Source organism: Podarcis pityusensis (genome assembly GCF_964106645.2).
Source record: "Podarcis pityusensis genome assembly, chromosome: 13".
Classification (NCBI taxonomy): domain Eukaryota; kingdom Metazoa; phylum Chordata; class Lepidosauria; order Squamata; family Lacertidae; genus Podarcis; species Podarcis pityusensis.
Genome location: NC_138038.1, coordinates 8966313 through 8980697, shown reverse-complemented (window position 1 = coordinate 8980697; position 14385 = coordinate 8966313). Strand labels below are relative to the sequence as shown.

The 14385-nt window shown below is 44.0% G+C and overlaps 1 protein-coding gene across 2 annotated transcripts in view; it reads right to left on the bottom strand.

Moving 5' to 3' along the window:
* G3BP2 (G3BP stress granule assembly factor 2) overlaps positions 1-13403 on the bottom strand; it is a 37222-nt gene extending 23819 nt beyond the window's left edge. For both annotated transcript variants that reach the window (XM_080976859.1, XM_080976860.1), the window contains exons 1-3: positions 13205-13403; positions 4715-4833; positions 321-402 (exon numbers count right to left, since the gene is read on the bottom strand). In XM_080976859.1, coding sequence (XP_080832985.1) covers positions 321-402; positions 4715-4809 — 177 coding nt within the window. In that variant the 5' untranslated portion in view covers positions 4810-4833; positions 13205-13403. The remainder of the gene's footprint in view (positions 1-320; positions 403-4714; positions 4834-13204) is intronic.
* Between the last annotated feature and the right edge of the window lie 982 nt (positions 13404-14385).

The following is a 14385-nucleotide window of genomic DNA, read 5'->3' as shown; positions in this document are numbered from 1 at the left end:
GTATATCAGTCATATCCCATATTTTTACACACTGCAGGGGATAATTGTTTCCAGCATCTGGCAACTAAGGGTTGCATCCAACTAAGCCAAACTCAAAGAAGGCCTATAGTAATCAGCATACATGACAAAAAAAGCCCATAGGTTTCAGCTCTGCATTGGAAACAACCCTAATATTTTTGCTGCTGCAAACAAATGGCTATGCTCTCTCTAGATTACTGCTTGATCTAATGGAAATACCATATTTAACATTATGTATTGCCAAAGGCTATGCCTTTATTTATTGTGACTGAACGTGATAAAATAATTGGTTGGGTACATACAGCCTGGCCATAGACGGCTTCCTGTGGTTTGCCACTGGCATCCAGTCCACCATGCACATAAGAAGAATTCCTGCCATAAAACCTGCAAAGACATTCGAGCATGAGGTTTAGGACAGTCACATAGGAGCACATCTGGTTTTCAGCAAATTAAAAAAAGAATGCTAAGAAGTTTAATGTAAGCTTTAGATAAGAGGAATATATGGTTTTTAAAACCTGGTATAATCAATAAAATTCTGATGCAGTTCAAAAGCCCATAGCAAATAATAATAATGTTATAAGACATGAGATAACGCTAAATCTGGTTTGTATCCAGTTTTGGTATCTAGGCACCTTACGAAAGTTTCTTTTAAAATATATCCCACCATTCTTCCATAATGGTACCCAAGGTGACATAAGTGGCTATTGGTTTATTTTGCTTTTGTTTTATTATGTATTCTGTGTTTGCATTTTGTATTTTTATGTTGTGAACCACCCTGTGATCTTCGGAAGAAGGGTGGTATACAAGTTTAATTAATACGTAAAATAAAAACAAATGGTTCCCAAGAATTCTCCTGTTCTGGAACTGACCAGATCTTGACCTGTTTAGTTTCAAGGGAAACTACTAGGGTGTTCAGGGGGTGGCAACTTTACCCAAATCCCTTTCCAGGGGCAATAAAACTACATGGATGAAACAAACTGTGTCTTTTAAGCATCAGTGTACATAATTCCAGGTTATCTGTGGGTACAGTCCTAAAGGAGATCACTGAAAATATTCAGAGCCGGAACAATTTCAACTATAACCAAGAGGGCTCTTCTTCCATTAAGTTAGCAAAATACAATGCTGATATTTACAGTTCTGAAATCATTAAGGATTATTTTTACTATTTGTTCTCTGTATTAAAATTATGATTACTTTTTAAACTTAATATACCTCCCTTCATCAGATCTCAGGGAGGTTCACAAGATAAAAATACCAGGAAAGAAGCATAAAATAAATAGTTAAAACAAAAACAAAACAAAACAATAACCCCATCTCCCACAAACACATTTCAAAGGCCACATCAGCCAAAGGCCTGTTTAAAGAGGAAGGTTTTTGCTGGGCGCCTAAAGATGTGTAAACAAAGGCGCCAGCCAAACCTCATTGGAGAGCACATTCCACAAATGGGGAGCCACTGCAGAAAAGGCCCTTTTTTGTATTGCCACCCTCTGGATCTCTCATGGAGGAGGCACACGAAGAAGGGCCTCATATGATGAACAGAGTTCAGATCAGTTTATATGCCTTTAAATTGGAAATAATTTTTATTTATCACTAAATAAAACAATTAAAATACAGTACTCTGAAGCTCTAATACAATCTCCCTGATCTCCCCTGCCCACATCCAACCACAAGGCACCAGTAATTTCAAAGTCATTACAGTGGTACCTCGGGTTACAGACGCTTCAGGTAACAGACTCCGCTAACCCAGAAATAGTACCTCAGGTTAAGAACTTTGCTTCAGGATGAGAACAGAAATTGTGTGGCGGCGGCGTGGCGGCCCCATTAGCTAAAGTGGTGTTTCAGGTTAAGAACAGTTTTAGGTTAAGAACGGACCTCCAGAACGAATTAAGTTCTTAACCCGAGGTACCACTGTACTATAGTAACTTTTTAAGCGGAGCCAACAGAATACAAAACTAATCAAACAATATATTGGTCTCCAAGAGCAGCCTGAAACTGGAAGCAGCTGTAAGGAGTACATCAATATGCATTTATGATTCAGCATTTCTTGTTCATGAAATTCTGAAAGCTTCCAAGATGCTAATACCATCAAATCTAATGGCAAGAGATGCAATAGGAGAAGCAATGACTCCTGAACTATTGCCCAGGTTCTTCACACATTCAGATTGTGACCCAAATCATAAGACAAAGACAGAAATGCTAGGTCATCATCACAGTAAAGGGGTATGTGATGACCCTTGACATTCTTAATTTTCTTGTCAGCTACCACTATGTTGCCAGTTAAAGGTAAAGGTAAAGGGACCCCTGACCATTAGGTCCAGTCGTGACCGACTCTGGGGTTGCGGTGCTCATCTTGCTTTATTGGCCGAGGGAGCTGGTGTACAGCTTCCGGGTCATGTGGCCAGCATGACTAAGCTGCTTCTGGGGAACCAGAGCAGCGCACGGAAACGCCGTTTACCTTCCCACCGGAAGGTTGTGCGCTTATCTCGCTCTATAGGCTGAGGGAGCCGGCATTTGTCCGCAGACAGCTTTCAGGTCATGTGGCTCTGGCGAACCAGAGCAGCACACGGAAACGCCATTTTACCTTCCTGCCGGAGCGGTACCTATTTATCTACTTGCACTTTGACGTGCTTTCAAACTTCTAGGTTGGCAGGAGCAGGGACTGAGCAACGGCAGCTCACCCCATCGCGGGGATTCGAACCGCCAACCTTCTGATCGGCAAGTCCTAGGCTCTGTGGTTTAACCCACAGCGCCACCCGCGTCCCTTTGTTGAAGTACAGACCTACTAATCATTTGATTAGCAGCAGACTACCCCAGTGGGAAGAAAACCAGCATCAGTATTAGTCATATGCATTTTCTGGGATAGTTAAGATGCATATTTATCTCAACACTTATCGATGGGAAAGAGATGCTCTATTTCACAGTTCAAAACTGTTGCTTGAGGACCTCACTGCCCTGTTGAATTCTTTACGGCGCTTGTCATTCTCCATAACTGTGTGGCACAGGAAGCCGAGAAACCACAGTTGAGACGCTTAACCATTTACACTTCACTCTCATTGGCTGTTGTCAGTAAGCAGCTCCTGGGTCAGAAATCACTTCAAGGTATCCAGGATGTAACAGGTCTTCTACTGCTTCTCAGCCATGCATCATGGAGAATGAGCTTTATTGCAAGGAGTTTTCTTGCAACAAGAGATTTATCTGGTGCATATAACAGAAAATCATGGCAATAGAAAAGAAACTGTGGCCAGTGGAGACTAACTGAAAAGCTACATCACAGTGTTATAATTCTGTCAGTCAACAGGAGGGTGTTTTCAGGCAAACTCTGAAGTTGCTTTTTTGAAAACTGGTACAATAGTGGAGAACCTTTGCCCCGCAAGTGAAATTAGGTCCACTGGGAGTCCTAATTTGGCCCACAAGGCTGCTTTCTCCAAACTATACCCACATGTTCCACCATCATGGAAACAATTCGGAGCCTTGGCAAGAAAGGCTTGCTGTAAATGTTGATCAGCTGATCACTGCTGACAGCAAACTCCACTGTGATCAGCTGCAGTATGGAATTCCCAATCAAAATATTTGTTTATTGTATTTATGAGATCACTCAAAATAACTTCTCTACGTCTCTTACATGTAAACAGAACATGTGTATGCTTAATTTGGCATCATTTGGAACATAAGATTGGCTGATGACCGCTTGTCTTTGTACCTACCCATATATTTAGACCCTCAATGAAGGACCTCTTATAAACGTCTCTCTCTCTCTCTCTAATGTAATGGGGGAGGGTATGAGAAAATTTCTCAGCAGTGGCAACTCCAGCGTGGAACACTATCTCTAGAGAGGTTTGCTTGGTCTCTTACCTTAACATCTTTTCAGCACCAGTAAGGATCTTTTTATTTTTCCAGCTTTTAAAGAAACAATTTTAATCTTGCTGTATCATGCTGATTTGGCGGCTTTTTCATTTGCTGTATTTTCTTGCATTCACACTGTAATTGTTTTTGTTTTTGCAAACCACCCTGGGAGTATAATTGTATAATACTTTCATAGGGTTGTATCTGGCTAAGCCATGCCCAAACTAGGCCCACTGAAATCAATGGAATTGTTAGTCATGAGCAACTGAAGTCCAATGATTTCAGTGTGTCAATACTGAATATGACCTGGTTGAACAAAGCCTTCAATAAATAAATACACAGGAATAGGGGGCAGGGTATCTGTGCTTTGTTTCTTCTCTCAACGCTCCCAATTTGTGTTGTTCGGGTGCTTTTTCAATTGCTTATTCTTTATTAATGAAGCCCACAATTATAATTTTTTTAAAAAAAACACTTCAAGTTTAGATAGAACAGCTGTTTTAGTCAGAACCTAAATTAAAACCACACTTCGAAATATAATTTTTTATGGCTTGAAAGGGTAGATTTTCTTTGTGCGTGAAACAAATTATGGGACACAAAATAAACATAGCCCAAGTTGCCTATGCTTGTTGTTTAGTTAAAGAACACCCATTTAATTTAAAGATTTTAAAGCCACCCTTTAGTAAACTATAAAGGCTGCATACAATAAAATAAAAACATCAAGGCGGAACTAGTGCATACAGTCAAGTTAAGCTGTCCATAAGAAGATAAACAGTTACATTTGGAGGAAGTGGGGTCAATTCAACTTGCTACTTTTGTCAAGACAACACCAGCTATTGATATATTTAGAATTTACCTGTGTAAGAAGTCGGGGGCTTTATTTAGCAGGGTATAGTACTGCCTCACGAACTCCCGCCCTACAAGCAGCGGACTTGGCTTCTCCATCACCATTTCTTTGGTAGACAGTGTCAAAGGCTGTAATACAAGAGAACACACACAACGTAAGATGAAATGTACTCCATTGGATAATGAACATTAAATGCAGTAGAATCTTATAACTGCAGGGAGGGAAAGAACTACAGCAGTTCCTATCCAGCAAAATTCAATTTCAAAAGAATTTAAGGTTTCTGTAATTTCCCCTTCCAAGTGTTCACTTCACTTACATATGACTGATAAAAGCATAAAAGCTGGGATGGGCAGGTACAGCTTTTACAAGCAGCAGCTGCAATTCTTTATTTTAAAATATTTGTCCGATATCCTGAGTCCCCTTTGGACTCAGAACGCGAACTGTTCTGAAAGTTTGACTCATACAGAAGCCCGGCATGAGTCTACAGGTTACAAGCCATTAAAGCAAGGCAGAGTACGAAGATACATGGCTAGGCTCAACTAAGATTTGATCCTACACTTGGCGTGCTCCCTGCCCTCTACGTTTGAAGACTGAAGCAGGCACATTCGTGCATTTGACGTCCCAAGCCTTGGGACTGAGAAGCAAATGGGAACTCCTCTGTAGAGACTGGGCATATATGGTCTGCTTGCACCAGCAATGTTGCTTCCACATCCTTGGAGATGACGTAGCCAGCTCAAAGAGGAATTCTCTTCACTTTCAGGGTACAGTGCTGCTGGAACCACCTCCACAGCTGGTGATGTATGGCTTGGGAAGTCCATCTCTGACAAGCCACTAGGCCCTTCTCCTGAATCTGGATCCCCTCCTCCCAATCCACTGGCCATTTCCCTAGGGCTGCAAGTTCTCAACCCACTAGAACCTTGCCTTGGCAGTTGGCCTCTCCCAATTCTCATCGACATCTGACAACCCTCTCTGTGACATGTCCATGGGATGCACATCCTATGTGGGACTTGCACTATTTGGATATACAGTATCAGGAATGTACTACTTTGATGCCCAACGTTCTGACCCAATGTATGTTTACTCCAGGGTAAGTTCCAGGGTAAGTTGCAGACTGCAGATTTAGAATCTATATCAGGAATGGGAAACCTGTGGTCCTCCAGATGTTGCTGCATTACAACTCCCTGATCATTGGCCACACTGGCTGAAGTTGAAGGAAGGTGGAGTAAAACAACATGGCTTTGGCAAAGTGCAGTCCTGTGCTGCCTTGCCAACCTTTCATTTTCTACAATCATAATCATTTATTATTGAATACCGTATTTTTCGCTCTGTTAGACGCACCAGACCACAAGACGCACCTAGTTTTTGGAGGAGGAAAACAAGAAAAAAAATATTCTGAATCTCAGAAGCCAGAACAGCAAGAGAGATCACTGTGCAGCGAAAGCAGCAATCCCTCTTGCTGTTCTGGCTTCTGGGATAGCTGCGCAGCCTGCATTCGCTCCATAAGACGCACACACATTTCCCCTTACTTTTTAGGAGGGAAAAAGTGAGTCTTATAGAGCAAAAAAATACGGTACTTATATACCGCCCATCTGACTGGGTTGCCCCAACCACTCTGGGTGGCTATCAAAAAATTAAAGCATGATACATCAAACATTTAAAACTTCCCTGAACATGGCTGCCTTCAGAAGTCTTCTAAATGTCAGATAGTTGTTTATTTCCTTGACATCTGATGGGAGGGAATTGCACAGGGTGGACGCCACTACCGAGAAGGCCCTCTGCTTGGTTCCCTGTAACCTCACTTCTCTCAGTGAGGGAACCACCAGGAAGCCCCTCCGGGCTGAATTATGGGGGTGGAGAAGCTCCATCTGGTATACAGGGCCAAAGCCTTTTAGGAGTTTACAAGCATGTAGATATGCATGATTCAGTAGAGATTATATACTCTGGCGTCCAAAAAGCTTTTGACAAAGTACCTCACCAAAGTCTTCTGAGTAAATTTAGCAGTCATGGGAGAAAGAACAGAGATTCATTAATTTGCTAAAGAACAGGAAGCAAAGAATTAAAATAACATAAAATTATTTCAATGATGGGAAGTACAATGAATCATTATATAAGATACTGATACTATTTAATTTGTTCTTAAATGATCTGGAGACAAAGAGTGAACACGAAAATGGCCAAGTCTGCAGAGAACAGCAAATTATTCAGCTTACCAACTAATAGAAGCTGAAAAATCTCTCCCAACTGCATGAATAGTCAATGAAACGTAGGTTCAATGCAAGTTAAGTGAAAGCTGATACACGTTGGAGGGGAAAAACCTGTATATTGATGAGATCTGAACATGTGGTGACTAAACAAAAAAAATGTACATTATGACCACCGTGGATACAGCTCTGTGAAAATCATTAACTAAGAGCATGGTGGTAATGGAAAAGGAAAATACCGTGCTCGGAATTACTACAAAAGGAATTTAAAATGAAGCAGTTGCTATCATATCACATTTATATAAATAAACCTATAAAGCACTTGCATTTGGAATACTATCTACAATTTCAGTTGCTCCATCACAAAAAGATGATATAGAGTTGGAAAAGATGTTAAAAAGCGCAGCCAGGAAGATGACAGGGTTGAAGCACCCTACTAAGAAATGCTCAAGTATTGGAGATGGCTACGGGTGCAAGCCTGTATTTATGCTGGCTGGAGAGCTTTAGGGTTTGATGTTAAGCCCCCTGCACCAATGTACTACCCAAGCTAAACCACTGTAGACTCCACCACCCCATGCAAATAGTCAATTGTTGTTGTTGGCACCTGTCTGTCTCAAGAGACAATGAAATGCACCTCCGGGGGTGAAGTCAAACTGCTGCTCTATCTTCTTGACCCCCACTGTGTCTCCCTTTAATCATTTTCCAGTCTAAACATACCCAGCTACCTCTGTCCAGCATGTGTTTCCAGACTCACCATTCTAGTCACCCTCCTCTGGACAAACACTAGTTTGTCAGTGTCTTCCTTAAATTTGGTATGTCATGTAACATAATTAATACAATTCAGAACAATTTGAATAGATACAATACTCTGGAATAAGGTGACTGTAGGAAGCACACTTATTTGTTCTTTCGGCATGATAAAAGTTCAGATGTTAACATGTGCAGTGCCTTCATCCCTCCTCTGCCACAGAAGGAAAGTGTATTCTATTGTTAAACCTTAAATTATTTACAAATATTCCAATAAAAATAATTTTCAAGTGAAGTTTTGAATCTGCTTGAATACAACGTTTCAAACTACATTTGAAGCACCTGGGGGGGACGGACGACAAATTTCAGTTCGAATACTTATTAATATTGGAAAACCTTCGGAGATGTTCATACAACATGAAAAATTAATAGAGCACACATTTAATAAAAATTAAAAGTCAAACAAATGCGCTAAATCAGAACTCAAATGCCTTAGGGCAACATAAATTTTCCAGTCCAAAATTTTCTGGAAAACCTGTACCACTGGGATTCACCTTGCTGATGGGCGCTATGCAAGGACAGTAGCTCAGTGGTAGAACATCTACCAGTCCGGAAAGATCTTCATTGGCTCCCACTACGTTTCCAAGCACAATTCAAAGTGTTGGTGCTGACCTTTAAAGCCCTAAATGGCCCCAGTCCTGTATACCTGAAGGAGCATCTCCACCCCCATCATTCAGCCCAGACACTGAGGTCCAGCGCCGAGAGCCTTCTGGTGGTTCCCTCGCTGCAAGAAGTGAGGTTACAGGGAACCAAGCAGAGGGCCTTCTCAGTAGTGGCGCCTGCCCTGTGGAACATCCTCCCAGCAGATGTCAAGGCAATAAACAACTATTTTCCTTTTAAAAGACACCCTGTTTAGGGAAGTTTTTAACGTCTGACGCTGTATTGTTTTTGATATTTGGTTGGAAGTCGCCCAGAGTGGCTGGGGAGACCCAGTCAGATGGGCGGGGTATAAATAATAAATTATTATTGTTATTATTATTACTACATCTAGGTCCCAAGTTGTTCAATACCTGGCAACTCCAGGTAACATGGTGAGTGTGGTGGAGAGGCTCCTTCCTAAACACAGGAGAGCTCCTGCCAATTGGTGGAGACAGTAGGTGAATCAACGATTTGGCTCAGTATAGCACAGTACCGTATGTTCCTAAAGTGAAAGAGCACTTTCCACAAAAAGCTTATCCTCTAAATAGCATTATGGGTACTTCTAAATAGTATTATACGGGAACTCCAATGCAACAGGAACTGCTGCTCTGTTACCCCAGCAAGGGAGGAAAGGACAAGGCACCCCACAAAACTAAGAAAGGGATAGGAGGTAACATGCTTACTCGACAACACCTTTTTGGTTAAACTTTTTGCATTACAAAGCCTTCCTCTCCCAAAGCTAGTAATGATGTCTCCATGCAAATCTAAGTACACACACTTAGTGGGGTGGGGGTGGGAAAGTGACACAGGCTCAGGTGCAGGTAAGCTTTGTGTTGCCACTACTGCTAGTGCCAGCCAAACAATCATTATTCCCTTTGCCTTCCAGGATCACAGTCTGAAAAAAAGTGGACATTGCACAAAGAACTCCACTGCAGCTCCCCACAGGAAAAAGAGCAAGTACTGTCTCAGTGATAGCTCCCTTCTGAAAGGCTGGATGAAGCTGTGACTAGGCAGAGCCTATGTTGCAGATTCCTGACCATTGCTCATTAATGTCCCCAACTCTTCCTGGCTCACAAGCAGTCCTCTAAGGAAAGTTCCTACTAAGACTACACGATAGGACTACAATGTTAGTAAGAGCAGTGATCGGTGCTATTCCTTGTGTTTTGCTGCCTTTCCTGTTCTACTAAGCTCCTGTATTTTTTTGTAAGCTGCTTGGGAGACAGCTATGTATTGTCGAAGCCCTAGCCAACACAGAGATGGAGCACTATGGAGCAGTACACCTGTTCCTTTGCTGTTGGCCACATAGCAAAGGTGAAGGAGCCCTGCTGAGACAAGGTGACTGGCAGCTATGTTCATATTTTCTGCTTCCAGATCTCATTCCGCTTTGTTACAGCTGCCATTTCTGTGTTGATGGGGTTTAGGAGCCGATGACCCTTTCCCACCAGTGTTAGAAACTAGAAAAGCTAGGAGCCAAATGGCTCGTGGGACCTGGGTTGTGGGTGCCAAAACAGAATATCTAGTTGCGATTAGGGGTGGGTCCAGCAACACTTTTTATTTATTATTTTGATAAGCATGAACTAATATGCAATTCACATAAGTGACACATTGTTAATATCCCATTTTAAAAAGAAATACATGTTTAATTTGGTGTTTACAATAAAATATTGGTACCAGAGTTCAGTTTTCAAAACACTCTACATTATTAAACTCCTTAATGTCTATTCTTAACACATACTTTGAGGCTTCAAAGCACATACATTTCAATAATCCTTGAGTGTCAGCCAGGTGCAAAAAAATGGAACCCAGACCTTTTGCGGTGCTCGCAAATGGAGTATCTTTAGGCGCGAAATGTGCCTGGTGCCCTGCTAATTTCGAACCCTGCTTCCCACGCCTGCTGGTTCTTATTCACAGGAGCTCGTGTCAGGATAGAATTATGAAGAGAAGGGGGCTCAAAGGTTTCTTTTCCACCAGGTCTTGGTGTAGTTCATTCCTTCTTTGGCCATTTGAATTCCAGTGAGGTAAGGGGGTTGAGACCCCCAACAGTTGAAAAGCCTCCTGGTTACTTCTGATGTGATGAATTATGCAGTGGGCATGTGAAGGAATGAGTAAGTCTGTTGTTGGGGGAGAGAATTGGGGACGTCTTTTCTCAAGACATAGTGAGGAAATAAACAGCAGTGCCAGACAATAATGCATATGAACATGTGGAATAGTGTGGCTAGGTTATATGGCAGGAACTGAGTGCTGCAAAAGCAAACTGGGTCACGTGGGAGTCATACAATTGACTGATGTGGTATTTCCTCTGAATGGCTCAAGACTCTGAATTCACCAGGGCATCCTAGGTATACAAAGTCCTTCCAGAATTTTCTAGTGGGAAATGGCAGTCAAGGTTTGAACTTGGGGCCACTTGTATGTGAAACCTGGGGTTCCTGGGGCAACCCTCTAGGTCTTTGCTGGGTCAGGATGCTGTGCCCCATAATATACCCTCCTGCTGTACCTGAGTGGTTGGAAAACTGTTTGGGGAGAGTGAAGGTTGGATTGCAGTTTTGCTTGCTTCTCCCTCCCCACTTATCTTTTGGCATGACCACTTGTTGTCTGACATGCAAAAGGAGAATTTGGCCCGAATTCAAATACTTCCCTCATGGGGGTTTGTGCCTAATTCACCTATTTCCTGCCCCTATGCCCTATAGGAAGAGCTAGCAAGAGGCTCCTGTAAGAGCACAATTGCAGCTTCACCCAGTTAATGAGTTTGCAGCCTAGTCTGGCCCTTCAGAGACTGCTAAGTAAAAGTAGCCCACACTCTCCTCTTCAACTCTGCTTGGGGGTTTTCCATTAGCATTTGGTTAGCTACAATGGAAAACAGGATGAGGAACTATATGGATCTTTTAGCATGCATACATGCAGTAAAGCTGCTGTTTTTTTCTGAATGGAAGAAAGATCTATTTTTGTCTCTAGGGTATTTGCATATGAATGCATTGGAGTAAACATTAAGGTGGCTAGGGTTCAGAACTATGATAATACATCTTAAGGGAAATCTATTTTTTATTATCCTTTTAACCAAACAGAGCTTTGTTTTCAAATCAGGTCTAGGACCAGCTATAATGCACAGTAAATAAATACATCTGTCAACAGGTAAAAGAAAAGGTTAAAGCCATTTGTCACAGTGGGGTTGACAAGCTCAGCAATCCTTGATGTGTCAGTAGGTACAAGACAGGTTCACAGCACCCATTTTCACATGTGAAATGGAAGCTGATATAGCATAGTAGCTAAGTGTTATTAAACAGGAAATCCCCACTTAAGATCTTAGCCACTGCAAGTCACTTTCACTCTTGTAAGATCTTAAGAGGAGTCAGCTGCAAACAGGCCAATGCCTTATCTAGTGCAGCACCTTGTTCTCACAGCAGCTGACCAGATACTGATTATGGGAAATCCACAGGCAGAATTCAGGCGCAAGAACCTTTTCCCCTCCTGAGGCTTCCAGCAGCAACTGGTATTCAGAAGCATGACAGCCTGCAACTGCAGAGGCAGTGAATATCCATCATAGTTAGTGGCCTTTGATAGCCCTCTTCTCCACAAATTTGACTAAATCCTCTTTGAAAGCCATCTAGGTTGGGTGAGCATCACAACCTCTGCTATGGGAGTGAGTCTGTCATAGCCTAACCATGCACTGTGTGGAGAAGTACTGTACTTTCCCATCCTGAAGCAGGGGTTGGACTAGATGACCCTCAGGGTCTCTTCCAACCCAACCATTATATGATTCCTAACACTCATATTAGCTGGAGGTCCACACGCTTCCAGCAGTGCCACCCCTACCTTACAGGGCTGTTTTTGCCAGGAAGCATGTTATTCTGGTGTGCTGGGAACTTGAAAGGCGTCACATGAGCACTAAGTATCTGGGAGTTGTCACTGAGCCCGCAGTGAAGGAAGCTGTGTGTGTATGTGCGCACATACGGGGACACACATAACTGTACATGCACACATTAGAGAGAGAAAGAGAGTGAGTGAGAGAGAGACCTGCACACTCACAATCTTACCCTTTCAAAGGCGGGCTTGTGTACCATAGAATCACAGAACCGAATAGTCAGAAGGGGCGCCCGGGGGGTCATCCAGCCCACCCCCCACCATGCAGGGAACCTCAGCACGCGTCCCCCCCCCCCAGTCTGAACCCTGCTTAGCATTGCAAACGGGGTAGCAGTTTCATGGCTGCAGATGCTGCCGCAAGCTGCGAGAGCACCTAAAAAGAGGACTTATTGCACATTATTATTACTATTATTATTGGTACCGCTACTACTTACACACACACACAGAGAGAGAGACCTGCACGCTCACAATCTTACTCTTTCAAAGGCGGGCTTGTGTACCATAGAATCACAGAACCGAATAGTCAGAAGGGGGCCTCCGGGGGGTCATCCAGCCCACCCCCCGCCATGCAGGGAACCTCAGCACGCGTTTTCCCCTCCCTCCCCCCCCCAGTCTGAACCCTGCTAAGCATTGCAAACGGGCTAGCGGTTTCGTGGCTGCAAGCTGCGTGGGCGCCTCAAAGAGGACTTATTGCACATTATTATTATTATTGTTACCGCCACTACTTGCACCTCCTCGGCCCATTTCCCCCTCAGGGCGAGGCCGGAGGGAAGAAGGTCGCGCAGCCACCGGCCCCGCACCCCTCTGGGCGCCCGGGGAAGGGGCCTGCGGGGCTGTTGACAGCCGCCGCTCCTCCTCCTCCCCCCGCTCTCTGAGGAGAAGCTGCCCCGCTTCGCCCCTTCCCACACACCCCCTCACGGGGGAAGGCGGGAGGGAGGGAGGCCGGCCTTCCCCGCCCGGCCCGGCCCGGCCCGGCCCTCTCCCCCCCGGTTACCTAGGCGCTCTTCTTTCTCCGTCTCAGGGTCCGGGGTTCGCTTCCCGGCCGAGGGCGCGGGGGGGGGAGGAGCGACTGGGGCAGCGCGTCCGTCTCTCCCTTTCTCCCTCCTTCCCTCACAAGCACGGATTCGGGGCGGAACCGGATGTCTCGTCCGCTCTCGCTCTCTAATAAGGAGGAGCGGGCGGGGGGCGGGGGGGGGAGGGAGGGAAAGGAAGGTGGCGCGCGCGCAGCTTCTGGAAGATCGGCCCGGACGTGGGCGGGGTCAGAGGCGGCCGGAGCGGAAGGCGCACGCGCGTGCGCACGCGCACTCGGGCTTTTTTTTTTTTTTTTGGTTAGGTAGGGCCAATGGTAGCTTTTTCGAATTTTGGCCGGAAGTGGCGGCTTCATCTCTATGGTTTCCGCCCGCCCGCTTCCTCCCGATTGCGTTTCCCAGGTCAAAGGGGCGCCGTTTACAGCGCCGTCGCAGGCCGAGTGACGAAGGGCGCGCCGAGTGACGACATTCTAAATTTAATTCTAAATTACTTTAAATTTGAATTAATTTAAATTTAATTCTCAATTATATACCGGAAACGTGGGAGATTACAAGGGGTCAAATATATATATATATATGGATGTATCGTGCCATATTGGAAGCAAAAAAACTTGTCTTGATGAATTGGAAGAGCTGCAAAAAGATCCCATTGAGCACATGGATTGACAATGTGGCCAGACTAGTTACCTACGAACGAATTGCATATCGACACAAATTAAGAATGGATAAATATGAAGAAATCTGGAAGGAATACTTAGGTGATAAGGCGGACAGTGGTGGAAGTAGGGGGAGGAGAGGTGGGGAAATATTGTTAACAAGGTGTAGTTATACTGAAATCTGAATTGTTAAATTGTGTTATTAGTGTTATTGTGGTTTTGTTGTATATTTTGTTGTTGTTTGTATTGAAAAAATGATTAAATTGTTATTTTTTTTAAAAAAAGAAATTCTCTCTTTCTTTCAAGAAAAGGAAAACGTTTCCATTTCGACCGCACTTCCAGCCCCTGTCAGAGCCGGTCTGGAACCTGGGTGGACTGTAAAGGTAAAGGGACCCCTGACCATTAGGTCCAGTCGTGGCCGACTCTGGGGTTGCGGCACTCATCTCGCTTTATTGGCCGAGGAAGCCGGCGTACAGCTTCCGGGTCATGTG